We start from the raw sequence: 12147 nt of genomic DNA, 5'->3' as shown, positions 1-12147 counted from the left end.
GCCATGGCCGGGGCGGGAGGGCGCTGCCTGCTCTCCGTCTCCGCCCTCGGGGAGGGGGAGCGCGGTGCCGGGGCGAGCAGCGGGTGATGGGGAAGAGGCGAGCGCAGTGCTGAGGTCCTCTGGGGCCGGATGAGCCGAGGCTTGGCGCCGCGGCGGTGGCGGGGCTGGAGGAGGGGGCGAAGGAGGCTCTAGGGGCGGCCCCCGCTCCGGCTGCCCAGAGGAGAAGGAGCCCCCGACCATGGAAATCGAGAACATCGTGGCCAACACGGTGCTGCTGAAAGCCCGGGAGGGTGAGAGCCGCGGGGCGAGGCGAAGGAGGAGGAGAAGCGGGAGTTCGAGGCGGGGCGGGCTGAGGACGTATGTTGGGGGAGGAAAAGGGTCTGAGGTGAGGGGTAAAGGGGCCCGCGAGGAGGGGGAGAGGAAGTGATGGAGGAGAAGAGGCTGGGAGGGAGGAGAGGCTGGCGGGCAGGGGGTCTGGGCGGGGCGGGGACCCCCGAGGTGGCGGCGGGAGCCCTCCCGGGGCGGGCAGAGAGTCCCGGGCAGTGCCCTGAGGCACCTGCCCTGCTCCTCCCGCGGGAGCTGTTTGGAGTTACCGGCTTGTGGCTTTGCTTCTGAAAAAAACACCCCTTCCTCCTTCCCTCTTGACTCTAATAGTGTTTTTACCGGATGTTTTAAAAAGGTCGTTAATCTGTAAGTTCTCAGTTTGTTTAGAAATATAAATTACATAAATGCTTATGGATAGAAACGATAAAGTGACATAAATCTTCTCTGGAAAAATCTTGCACTCCATCTTGCTGAAATTCCTGCCTGTGAAAGACGTAGCTGTAGAATGTGACCTGTACTTTGCAGTCGAATATTTTGGATTATCCTAATACAAAAGTGTGCTGTTTCCCATCAGATTAACACCTTCGGTTTGACTCCCCAGAACACCTTGAGCTGAAGATTCCTGCCCCCAGCTAACAAACGTTTTGGGTAGTTAATTAGTTTTAGTATAGCACGTGGTTGCTGTTTAAAAAAACATCCTAGGCTAAGATTGTCCTACTGCTTTTTCGTGTATGTAACTGTCCATTAAATGGCCACTTGAATATCTATCTCCCTGGATTACCAGTGTACTTTGTGCAGAGTATATTTTTCAACTTTGAAATGTTCATATTCTTTTTGGACTGGATCCTGCTTGTCTTAATTGTGCTGAGGAGTCCCATTAGTTAAGCTGGAGCTGTTTAAAGTGAGTAAGAGCAGCAGAATCTGCCTCTGTATGTTTTGCAAGTTCCTCCAACTCTAAATGGGTTTGGCACTTACGCCATATGTGTATCCAGTTAAATTTGCCTTAAGCAGCAAGAGAGGAAAATCAGCTTTTTGACTTTGAAGTGGGGTTTAAAAAGCAGAACAGTGATCACAATTTTGGGCCATTTTCCAGCCTTAGCTGAAGAGACCACCTCAAACTAGAGGACATGTTTTGGCTGGTTTCACTGACGGTAACATGTCTGTGGTGGTGCTGCCTGAATTTGGAATTTGCATTGAAGTGATCTGAGAAATGAAGGGAAAGTGGAATCTGGCTCAGAACTTTGCTGTGCCCAAACCCTCGCCACAAAGAGCGGAGTGGTAATCTGCAGAGGCTTTTAAGTGGATGCTTAATGTCAGGCTGCCTCTTTAGTTAAGGTTTCACTATGTTTAAAAGAAATTATAGTGGTAGAACTGACCAAACAAGATATTTTAATGAACTAAATGAAAGTCTGAGAGCAGCTGATGTGAAGATCAGTTCTACCTGACGTGAAACTTTAAAAATAATGGTAATAATCTGTTACTCTCTTTGTACCTTCAGTTGGCCTGGGCTCTGTTGTGTAAGCATGCACAAAAAATGTGAATTCTGGCTTTGAAACTCTAGAACTCCATTGATCAATTGGTAAAAGGTCTTTCACCTTTTTAGGTCTCAGTCTCTGTGCATGGGGTACTTTTTATGTCACATTTTTCAAAACCCTCCTTGAAATGAAAGTGTTTTCTATCTGTTGCATGCTCTGGCTGGTCTGGGAATGTCTGGTTTGCTCCATCTGTCAAGACCATTCCATAAAACCAGTCCCAGCTCTGGTTTTGTGTGCCTGATAGACTGCAAGGCAATGGGATTTGTGAAGGTAGAGTGTGAGATAGATGTTTTAATACATTCTTTGCTGAAAGGGCCTCACAACTGGGACAGAAGAGCAGACTTTCAAATTACTTTCTTTCCCACATTTCTATTATCACACTCCATAGTGTATGGAGAGGTGGGATAGCATGGAAAAGTGCAGAATTATTTCTTGTGGAGGAAAGTAAAATCCAAAGCTAATGTGCAACAGCAGCTTCACTTATTTTCATGTATAGGCTTTAGCCATGTCAGTAATCCTTCTCCTCAGTGTAGGTGAGAGAAGGTGTTCACCTGGATAACAAATCAGTTGTACAAGCAAATAAAATAACATGTAAATTACTGTTTTATTCTTTACTTGTGGTGCACGTCAAAAGAAATCAGTGAGGCATGGGTCAGTCCAACTTGAGACTCTTTTCTGATGAAGATGAGAGTAGTAAAAGGTTGTACCATTGAATGTATCTTACAAAGTCTTTTAACCCCAGAGATATGTAATTTTCATTTTGTAAATATAGAAACAATAAAAGATCTGTACCTGTCCACTTCTGGTTAAAGAGTATGACAGGTACCTAATGGGAATCCAGAAATTCCCAATGAATAACACCAAACCTTACCTGAGCACATAAACCAGTTTTGTACCCATAATTTCCCTCTCATTTTAGATACTCTAATACTTCTGGATGTGAATGTTGATAGGATGTGAATATTATTTGTGTTTTACATTTGTGGGTGTGCAGAATCAGCACACCTTGAACAGTGAGGTTCATGTCTACCATTTAAATCTGATTTGATATATTGAAAGTAAATTTGATCTATGTTATTAGAGAGCAAAGAACTCAGATAAAATGAATCTCTTCTTGTTATTTTCTTCTCCTATACAATAAAAAATGAAGTGCTGTTTCTTTCTGTTTCTAGACTATTTACCTGCTCACTCAGTCTTACTCTTGGCTTATTTCATTAGAGGTGTGAATCTTCTAATTCAATTTGCATGAGGATAACATCTGTTTGTAGCAGTTTACTAATTCCATTTTTCAGGTCATGTGAAACCCCAGCTTCCCCCCTGCCTCAAAAGTTTAAATTTTGTCTCTAAGAGGATGTTCATAGCTTTTAATAAAAAACCAATTTAACAGAAGCCTATCTCTTTTCATTAAAGACTTGTAATGTCTCTGTAGCAACTGCAACATTTCTTTGTGATAAGAAGGGAAGCCATCAGGATTCCTTATCCTCTTTTAAAGTGACTTGGTAAATAATCAAATGCCAGTTCTTTGCACATGTGGGTGTTAGTGATAACATAATATATGATTCTTGAATGTACCTACAACTAGATGTTATGATGGCACAAAGTACCCTTTGGTACTCCATGGATGAAAGATTTAGGAGTTGGGAGCTGTACTGGGAGTTTTTCTTTTCTTCTCCAGTTTTTCAGTTGACCTGCTTCTGCCAAAATCTGGCCTGTCCATGGAAGGATTTGCCTTCAGAGGAAAACTGCAGTGCAAGGTGTTTTGGGATTCCCTGTCCCACTTGCCTGGGGGTTGCCTGAGGGTTAAGTGACCCTCTGTGTCAATCCTGCTCTTTCCTCTTGTGATACATTACTTTTTGAGAGAAACCTGTATGTGGGAAAGAAAAAGGGGAAAACTTCCTCTTAAGGTGAACCCGGTGGTGGAACAAGCACAGGTGACTCAGTAGAAAAACAAGAGATTGTAAAGCAAACTCAGAGCTGATCTTGGGAGTGCTGAAGTGCAAGAGCCGAGGTACAAAACCACGTAAGTGCTAAATGATAGTGATGTATGAGCTGAGATTGCAAGCTTTCACACCAGGTAGTCCATGTTCTCCTTGCTCAGATTTGTGTGAAAGAGCAGTACAACAATATGTGTTCTAGTTGTGTACAAGAACAGAGAAATTAGCATATTCATTTTTTTCCCAGCAAAAAAATATTTGAAATTAGTTTCACTTGAAGGACATTGAAGAATTTGTCCCATAAATGGAGAGAAATAATAAATATAAACAAGGTTATTCTGAAAAACAAGAGTTCCACCCCCATTTTTTTATTTTATGTTCACTTTTCTCTTTATATCTTCTGTTTTTATTTCAGTCACTCTCAGTAAATCCTTTGAGTATATGTAAGTGCCGAATTCATTTCAGCATCCCACACATAGTCTATGATGTTGGGAAGGAAAGAAATTAATCCCTCTATGTTTTAAACTGCTTAGGAGTCTTTCTTTTTTTCATTGCCTAAAGTAATAGTCTCAAAAAAATACACCCAAAGGGTAGATGCATCATTCCTTTGAAGTCAGTGGCACTTTACTCCAGGTGAGGATCTATGCCAAGAGTACATTTTAAACATACCTGGTCCATTTGCATCCACTTTAAAATTCATTTATATTGCTATGGCAGGAGCAGTTTGGGAATGAGAATTGGATCTGCTGTTAGGCATAGAATATCCTCTGATATTATCATTGATTTTGGCTGAATTAAGGTCATGCCTCAAATAAATTTCCCCCCAGCTCTTGGTTGTATGGTTCTAGCCTGTGGTTGCAGAATGGGTGAGGTGGTTGCCAGCTGGATCCATGAACCAAGCTGGGGTATGTGGGGTTTTGAGGTGGTTTTTTCCCTTATGTTGCTGCGTGTTTTGGGTTTGGGGTTTTCTTCCCAAAATTGGTTTTCAGATGAAACAGCAAGCTCCTGCAGATTTGATAATTGCTAGGTGCAGTCCAAGGATGGATTTAGAAGGAAGGAACCTTTCAGTAGCAGAATGTGATCACACTTTGGCTTATGTGAATCCTGTAAGATACTTGTTTCAGAATAATTATCTTAATGATGTATTCTTCTCAGAAAATAAGCAGTCCACTCAAATAGTGAGTTTGATCTGTCTGGGCTTGAAAGCAATTGAAATAATTCTGCAAGCAAAATAAATCCTGCTTTTGCTTGCACTATAAGGTAGTATTTCAGTATAGTGTTGATGATACAAGGAAGGTATCCTATTTTGTGTGTGTTTGTAACTAGGAAGATAATTCTGTGGAGATTACTCAGATCAGTTTGGCTATTGAACTGAACTAAATTCTTTAATTATTTCAGGGGTAGAACAAGTGGGAAAGCAAGGCACACTCATACCCAGAAAGCCCACCAGCAGCAAACTCGAATTTTAATATAAGAGTGCTGAGAGTTTTTTGTAGTTGCTTTCAGTTGTTGTCAGTTCTTCCCTCGTTTGCCTCCTATGTTCTATTGCACTCTTATTGCATTGTGCTTTAAATTGCTGTAAACTCATTGTGGCAGGAAACATGTCTTCCTGTGTTTGTACAGAATTATGCACAATGCCTGCCTTTTTGTCCTTTATTTAATGAACTGTAAGGAGAATGCATGTGGGCAAGTTGGAATCTTAAATAATTACATTTACTAAATAAACACAACATGAGAGGTCTAGTAATTGATACATGCTGCTGCTTTGCTTATTTCAAATGTGGCAATTACAATGGAGGTTTCACAATCAGCTTAAAAGAATTTTATTTCTGTAATATCTGTTGCACTCTTAGTGTACTATCACGCTAAAAAATTCCTTGTTTGTTGACTGTAAAATTGCAGCGTTCCGGATGTTTTTTCCCCCTTGTAAACCCTGTTCATTGGCTGGTTAGCGACATCTCCAAATGTATACAGAGACGTTACAATATTTCACTGCAAAAACACATTAAGAAATGTTAAGATCAGTTACAATTACCTGAGTTGATACAAGCTTTCCATTCCGCACCTGATTGGTGAGTGCAGAGGCTGCGCAGAGGGTGTGCTCTGGCATTCCTACGTGTGCACATGATCGCTGGAGCTGGATAGAGAGCCCATGTGAAGAACCAGTTGTTCGAGTGGTGTTAGCTGTGGGAACAATAAATGATTGTGCACGTAAACAAACGGCACAAATGTTCACGGCGAGAGCTGGGCTTTTAACTGCCTGCTGTGTTCCTGCCTTGATAGTCAGATGAGCAGGAGCACTCCAGTATTACTTTGGAGCCCAACTCCATGTACTTGAATCCAGGAATGTGAGGACTATTATCTTATAAACGCCATAACGATCTGTAATCTATAGATATCTTTTGTTTATTTATTGTACTACTTGCATTTTTGCTTCTGTTTGCATTCAGAAGTACCTTGGCCTTTGTAATGCTGATCAGTTAGGTGCTAACCTTCTGCCAAAACCTGAATTTTCAGCCAGGTGATTCTCATAAGTTTACTGAGAACTGGCCAGATTGTATTTATCATATGTCTGAGGGGAAACAAAAACAAACCAACAAAAAAAACAAACCCTTTCTTGATAGCAGAGCATTGCCACTCTGTTTAATGTAGTTGTTAAGCTGTGGCCAAGCTTGAGTTGATACAAGCTTGTATTTTGTCAAAATACAACTTGATACAAAATATATTTTGTCAAAAAATACATCTGATGTGCACAATGGAGAAGGTTGTTGTGAACCCCCTCAGCAGCACCTTGTGAGCTGTCTTTAGAACTGGAAGCATGACAGCTTTCCTCAAGTGATGATATGTGTGAGCTTGTCTTCTAGTTTGAGCTTGGTGCTATTCCAGTGTTAGGGTCTGATCTGAGGAGCTGAGGTGTTCATTGCACACTGGTTTGTGTCTTGAAGGTGGATCTTGCCCAATAAGGGAATAAAAGCCAAAATTTGTTACTCAATGAGTAGTGTTTATAAATGCCTGTATAGCATAAGGTTATAGTTAAACAGGAATGTTTTGATTTTTTTTTTTTTTAGTGAAAGGTTTTAATCCTTATTGTGAGTGGTTTTAAAAAATGTGTCTGGAACTAGGAGAAGATTTGGATTCATGTGAGTTTTAAAGTTTTAAATCTATTAGGAAACTTGCCTGCAACTGCCTTTGCTGTGGGAAAGACATATTTTAAGGCAGTGTATGTACCCAGTTTATTTTCATGTGTCTCAGTGTAGATGATGTAGAGTTTCTGCATCAATTGTTTTGCATTTTTCCTTGAACCAATTGATTTGATTTGTACACTAAAGGCGTGCTGTAGGTTGTCATCTTGTTGCAGACTTAGGCTTTCAGAGTTTATCTGGGTGTGGTCTAGTATGAATTTCTCAGCTGGTATCTGACAATCTGGTTTGTGGAATCAGTTTTGCAAGAATGAAGCTGTAGCAATCGTCCACCCCAGTGCTACAGAGCTGTGCTGCTCAGCCTCAGGTACGTGGTGCTTGCCCTGCACAGGCAGGAGAGCTGGGGCACAAAAAACTCCATGCCAGAATCTCAGTGTCAGTAAAGAAGGAGTCTGCATGACAGAACCCAAATTTATTGTCTCAAGGAAAACTGATTTAATGATGTTCAGTGAAGCCTGTGCTCTCTGAAATGAGAGTTGCTCTGCAGATCAGGTCTGCAAGGAAGATCTCTGTGGCTCTGAGAAGTGCATCTGAGGACTTCAAACATTCTTATTACTTGAATAGGTTGTGGCCACAGCAGTTTCATTTTTTGCAACCATTTGTGGTTTTACTGATGAATAAGCCAACTGCATTGCCTTACATACATTTTTCAAATTTTTCTCTGAAAGTTAAAAAAGAAACTTGAAATAAAACATCTAAACATTTTGCCCATACCATATTCTAGTGCAGTGAATTCTAACTGAAGTTGGTATGTATCTTTTAAAGAAGTAAAAATGGGGAAAGAGTTAAATGTTGAAATTGTAACTCTAAGAAGTAATTTGGGGTGAAGGAAAAGGTAAGGTTCTTGTGTATCTGAAAATGTAATTGAAGTTTCTCCTCACTGTAATGATGTATTGTTGCATCCAGCCTTCTCTTTGTACAAGATGAGTTCGCTTCAGGCTGGACCTTGCTTTTAGCTGTGATTCCTTCTGAAAGAGGCAAAAATCAGTAATTCATCTGAGCCACAGAGGTCAGCCAGAAAGCACCTTAACCTAATGGCTTTCTGGCTCCTGTGCTGGCAAGTGAGCTCTTGGTCTTTCTGGAAGAATTTTATCTGAAGTGTTTTAGAATGAGATTTAGAATAGAAGCTCTGAAATCAATATTAAGACACTTTCAAACCACAAGTGTTATAATTTGATTTGATACTTCTTTTACACTGCCTCAGAAATGGAAAAGGATTTTGCAATTAGGGAATAATGTGACAAACAAATTGGCCTCCTGCCATAACTTTTACCAGAAATGGCTCTTTACATTACTGGGACCTACAGACTTTTACAGTTGCACTTGCTGTAAATACAAGAACATTCAGTTCAGAGAAAAGTGAGAGCACATTGATTTAGTTGATATGCTAAGCACTTGATTCTTGTGTATCATTAATAAATTATATGTAGCATTTATTGACTTCTGTAGGATGGTGAATTCAGTTGCATTCTAGCATGTGTTCTCTTTTTGTAAAATGAAGTTCAGGATGGTCACATTGTAAGTTACTGGCCAAATATTTGGGCAAAATACAGCCCTTTTTGTGTTGGACTTGAAGTAAAATACACTAGGCAACCTCTCCTTTTTTTGGGTTGGAATAGGTTGGGTTTTTTTCTTTGACAGTGCTTCAGGACGTGGTATTCTTGATATATATCACAGTTCATTCTGCGTTTTACAAACAGCATTGTGATGTGAATTTGGGTTGGGTTTATCATTCTTGATCAGTGCTGATTGTATGGTGTCATGCACAATTGAGTCTTTCTGGGCAGTTTCCAACAGAAGCAGTTTAACTTCTGTGGACCTTGCAGGTTAGTGTTGAATGGCTGAACCTGACACTTCTGTCCATGGTTTTTCATGATCACATAAGCTGTACCCAGGCCTTGTTACTCAGTGTATGGGTATAGGCTATCCATGTTAATATTCCTTGATTTTCTTTCAAGCATATATTCAACTTCTTTTTAAGATCAAAAATATATTGTTAAAATAGTCACAGTTTGTTTTAATGATGCTGGTAATTACAGCCTCATTATTGGTTCTGGTACTGCTTGAAATATGGGATGAGAAGTAAATTCCATATTTTGTGTTCTAAAACTTTATGGAAGGCAAATGACCTGCAAAGTGATTATTAGAAAATGAAATGCAGAAGAAGTTTGCATTTTTTTAGAAAGTAGGTGTTAGTTCAAACAATGTCCACAAGGCAAGGTTATAGGTGTTTTATTCCTTATTTTTTATGTTTCTAGGATACTAGAGTTGAGAATGTTTTGTTGCAGCAGCACAGTAAGATGTTAATACTCCTGTTAGCAAGGATAAATTTGGTATGAACCAAAAAGATTTGGTGTGAATTTGGTATGAACCAAGGTGCACCAAGCTGGGACTGGTCCAGCTGCACTGGTGGAATGGTTCAAGAAGCTGAATGTTTGAGTAAAGAGGAGCTTTAAAAATACATGTCTTGTTATTCTGGAGATGTTAGTTCCTTTCACCCTAACAATTTACTTCTGAAAGAGTTTGGTCCCCTTTGCTGCTTGGTTTCTATTCAGGTTACATTGGGTAACTCCCTTCCTTTTTCTCCCATTGTGGTTAGCAGCACTGCTTTGCTGTGATGAGAAAGCTTCTGTGCAGATTTGCTGCTGCTCTGTCATGTGGAAATATATCTGATCATATAGCTTAGTAAAATCTTTTCAAGTCTTCTGCATCACTAAATTACTCTTCCACAGAAATGTTTTAGATCTGAAAGTGTGTATATGTTCCCGTCTATCTCTGCTTTTTTGATAAGTATGCATATCTTCTGTAAATGAAATTGGCCAAGGTAATGTGCTGAAACACAAATGTGTTTTCAATGTAACATGGAAAATGTAGCACAGATATATTTTTTTAGAAACTGAGAAAAACATTGTGGCAGTTTTGAAAAATCAATACTAGTTCGACACCAGTGCTGTGAAATGTGAAGCATTGAAAAGATCTCAATTTTACAACAGCTAAGTTCTTCCTGGTAGCCTTGTATGGTCTGGAGTAAATAGTGTTGTGTTTGAGCTATGCCCTCACATTTATTACTGGGATCTACTCCTACTATATTACTGCCCTTAGAGAGAGAATATTTATGTACAACTTTATTATTGAAAAATGTGTTTAAGAACTTTGTTCTTGGTATTTTGTTACTCAACTTCATTTTCTTCCGTTCTTTACCATGGTTGAGTGATAATTCTTAAAATTTGTTTTGTTCCATCTTCGATGTTTCAGTTTTGTTTGTGATTTTCAAAATACCTAGCTATTTGTCTTTACTCTGCAGAGATATTCTACATACACAGCCAAAATGTGAAATATTTGTCTTGGAAAAGACTTTACATGAAACATAAAAAAATTGCATTAAAGTTCTTCTGTATCACATTTGTTGCTGGTTTGGATATCCTTCTAGATGGATTTCTTTCTAGGCATGAAAAGTAGTGTGACACATCTGTGTAGAACTGACCCAATTTCATGCTGTTAATGTCATGTTCAATTTTACTCTGACACAGTATTGTGTTTTATTTTATTCCTATTTTCTTCTAGGCAAACGGAGTGGGCGTAGTAAGAAATGGAAAGAGATGCTGAAGTTGCCCCCTGTCAGTCACTGTGAGGGTATTCGGTGCTCCATCGGTGAGTGTCCTGTAGGATAAAGCCTCTCCTTTGAGAGAGAAGAGTTTGGTGCTGTTAATGAAAGGATTCTGTCTTGATTCTGAAGGCTAAATAGGAAAAATAAAAGCTATTAAACTTGTAATATGATGGAGAATTTATGAGAAAATGAAATTTATGAGAAGATAAAAAGTGTATCACAACTCCTTGTTTGTTAAAACAAACTGTTCCTAAAGAATAGATTTATAAAACCTTGAATTAGAAAAAGGAATCACATTATAAATTGATGGTAATATATTTTACCCTTTTCCTTAATGTTTTGTAATAGTTTTTTTTTTTAACCTTTTCTGTTATTATCTTGTATTCCCTCTTTCCAAACAATCTTTCACAGTGTGGTTGCTTTTTGCACCCTAACCTAAATTAACCTCAAGCATGTAATTTAGTGTGTTTTTAGTAAATGGGATAGTCAGTAGGATACAGATGTGACTGAAGAGTGTTTCACTATTCTTTGGAATCATTGCATATTTATGGTATCTTTGATAAATATGTTAATGTAAAATCTTCATGTTTGAGTGATCTTTTTCTGACCTCAAATGGGAGTAATGACTATCCTACTACAAAAAATAAAGATATTTATATGTTATTTTTTTCCAGAAAGAGACTATAACCAGCTTTGTGACAAACAGCCAATTGGAAGACTTCTCTTCAGACAGTTCTGTGATTCTAGACCAGATTTGAAAAGATGCATTGAATTTCTGGATGCAGTGGTAAGTACTGAGAAGTGGGTGATGGCTATCAGTAGGCAGTGTCTTATGTATTCATGTATGTAAATATTGGATTTTTGTGCTGGTTTTGCTGAGGTAGAGTTAATTTTCTTCCTTGTAGTTCATTTAGTGCTATATTTTGGATTTTAGACCAAGATAATGTTGGTAACAAGGATGTTTTAGCTCTTGCTGAACAGGGATTACACAGTGTCAAAGTCTTTGTGTTCCTGATGCTGCCCTAAAAGTGAGGAGGCTGATGGTGCAAGAAGTTGAGAGTGGACACTGCCAGGACAGCTGAGCCCAAAGAATATCCCATGCCATATGGTGCTGTGCTCAGCAATAAAAGCTGGGGGAAAGAAAGGAAGGGGGGAAGTTACAATTTGTCATCTAGCTGTTATACATGAGAATGAAACCCTGTTTTCCTGGGAATGGCCAAATAGCTCCCCACCAATGGCAAGAAGTGAATGAATTTCTTGCTTTGCTTTGCTTGTACCTGCAGCTTTGCTTTATCAAACTGTCTTTATTTCAAGCTGCAAGATTTCTCACTTCTGACCTTCTGGTTATTAGTGGGGGGAAGTGCGTGGGCGCCTGTGTGGGGTTTAGCTGCCTGCTTGTTTAAGACACAACCATTTTTTTAATTTTCTCTATACACCTCTGTTTCCTAGTGATGTGTATTTGAAAACATAGTGTGAAAACATTGTCTTTGCTGACTGTAAAGCTGTAACTTCTGATAGATGTAAAAAAACTGTCTCTGTTGCTTAAA

At 39.3% G+C, this 12147-nt stretch overlaps 1 protein-coding gene across 2 annotated transcripts in view; it reads left to right on the top strand.

The window, feature by feature from the left end:
* The first annotated feature begins 8 nt into the window (after positions 1 to 8).
* Positions 9 to 12147, top strand: part of GRK4 (G protein-coupled receptor kinase 4) — a 34251-nt gene continuing 22112 nt past the window's right edge. For both annotated transcript variants that reach the window (XR_010361554.1, XM_064418818.1), the window contains exons 1-3: positions 9 to 290; positions 10558 to 10644; positions 11275 to 11387. Coding sequence is in view for 1 of the 2 variants with exons in the window: in XM_064418818.1 (XP_064274888.1) it covers positions 239 to 290; positions 10558 to 10644; positions 11275 to 11387 (252 nt within the window). In the remaining variant the exon portion in view is untranslated. The remainder of the gene's footprint in view (positions 291 to 10557; positions 10645 to 11274; positions 11388 to 12147) is intronic.

The sequence above is a fragment of the Passer domesticus genome, chromosome 4 (genome assembly GCF_036417665.1).
Source record: "Passer domesticus isolate bPasDom1 chromosome 4, bPasDom1.hap1, whole genome shotgun sequence".
In the NCBI taxonomy this organism is placed as follows: domain Eukaryota; kingdom Metazoa; phylum Chordata; class Aves; order Passeriformes; family Passeridae; genus Passer; species Passer domesticus.
This window is presented reverse-complemented; position numbering and strand designations above follow the sequence as displayed.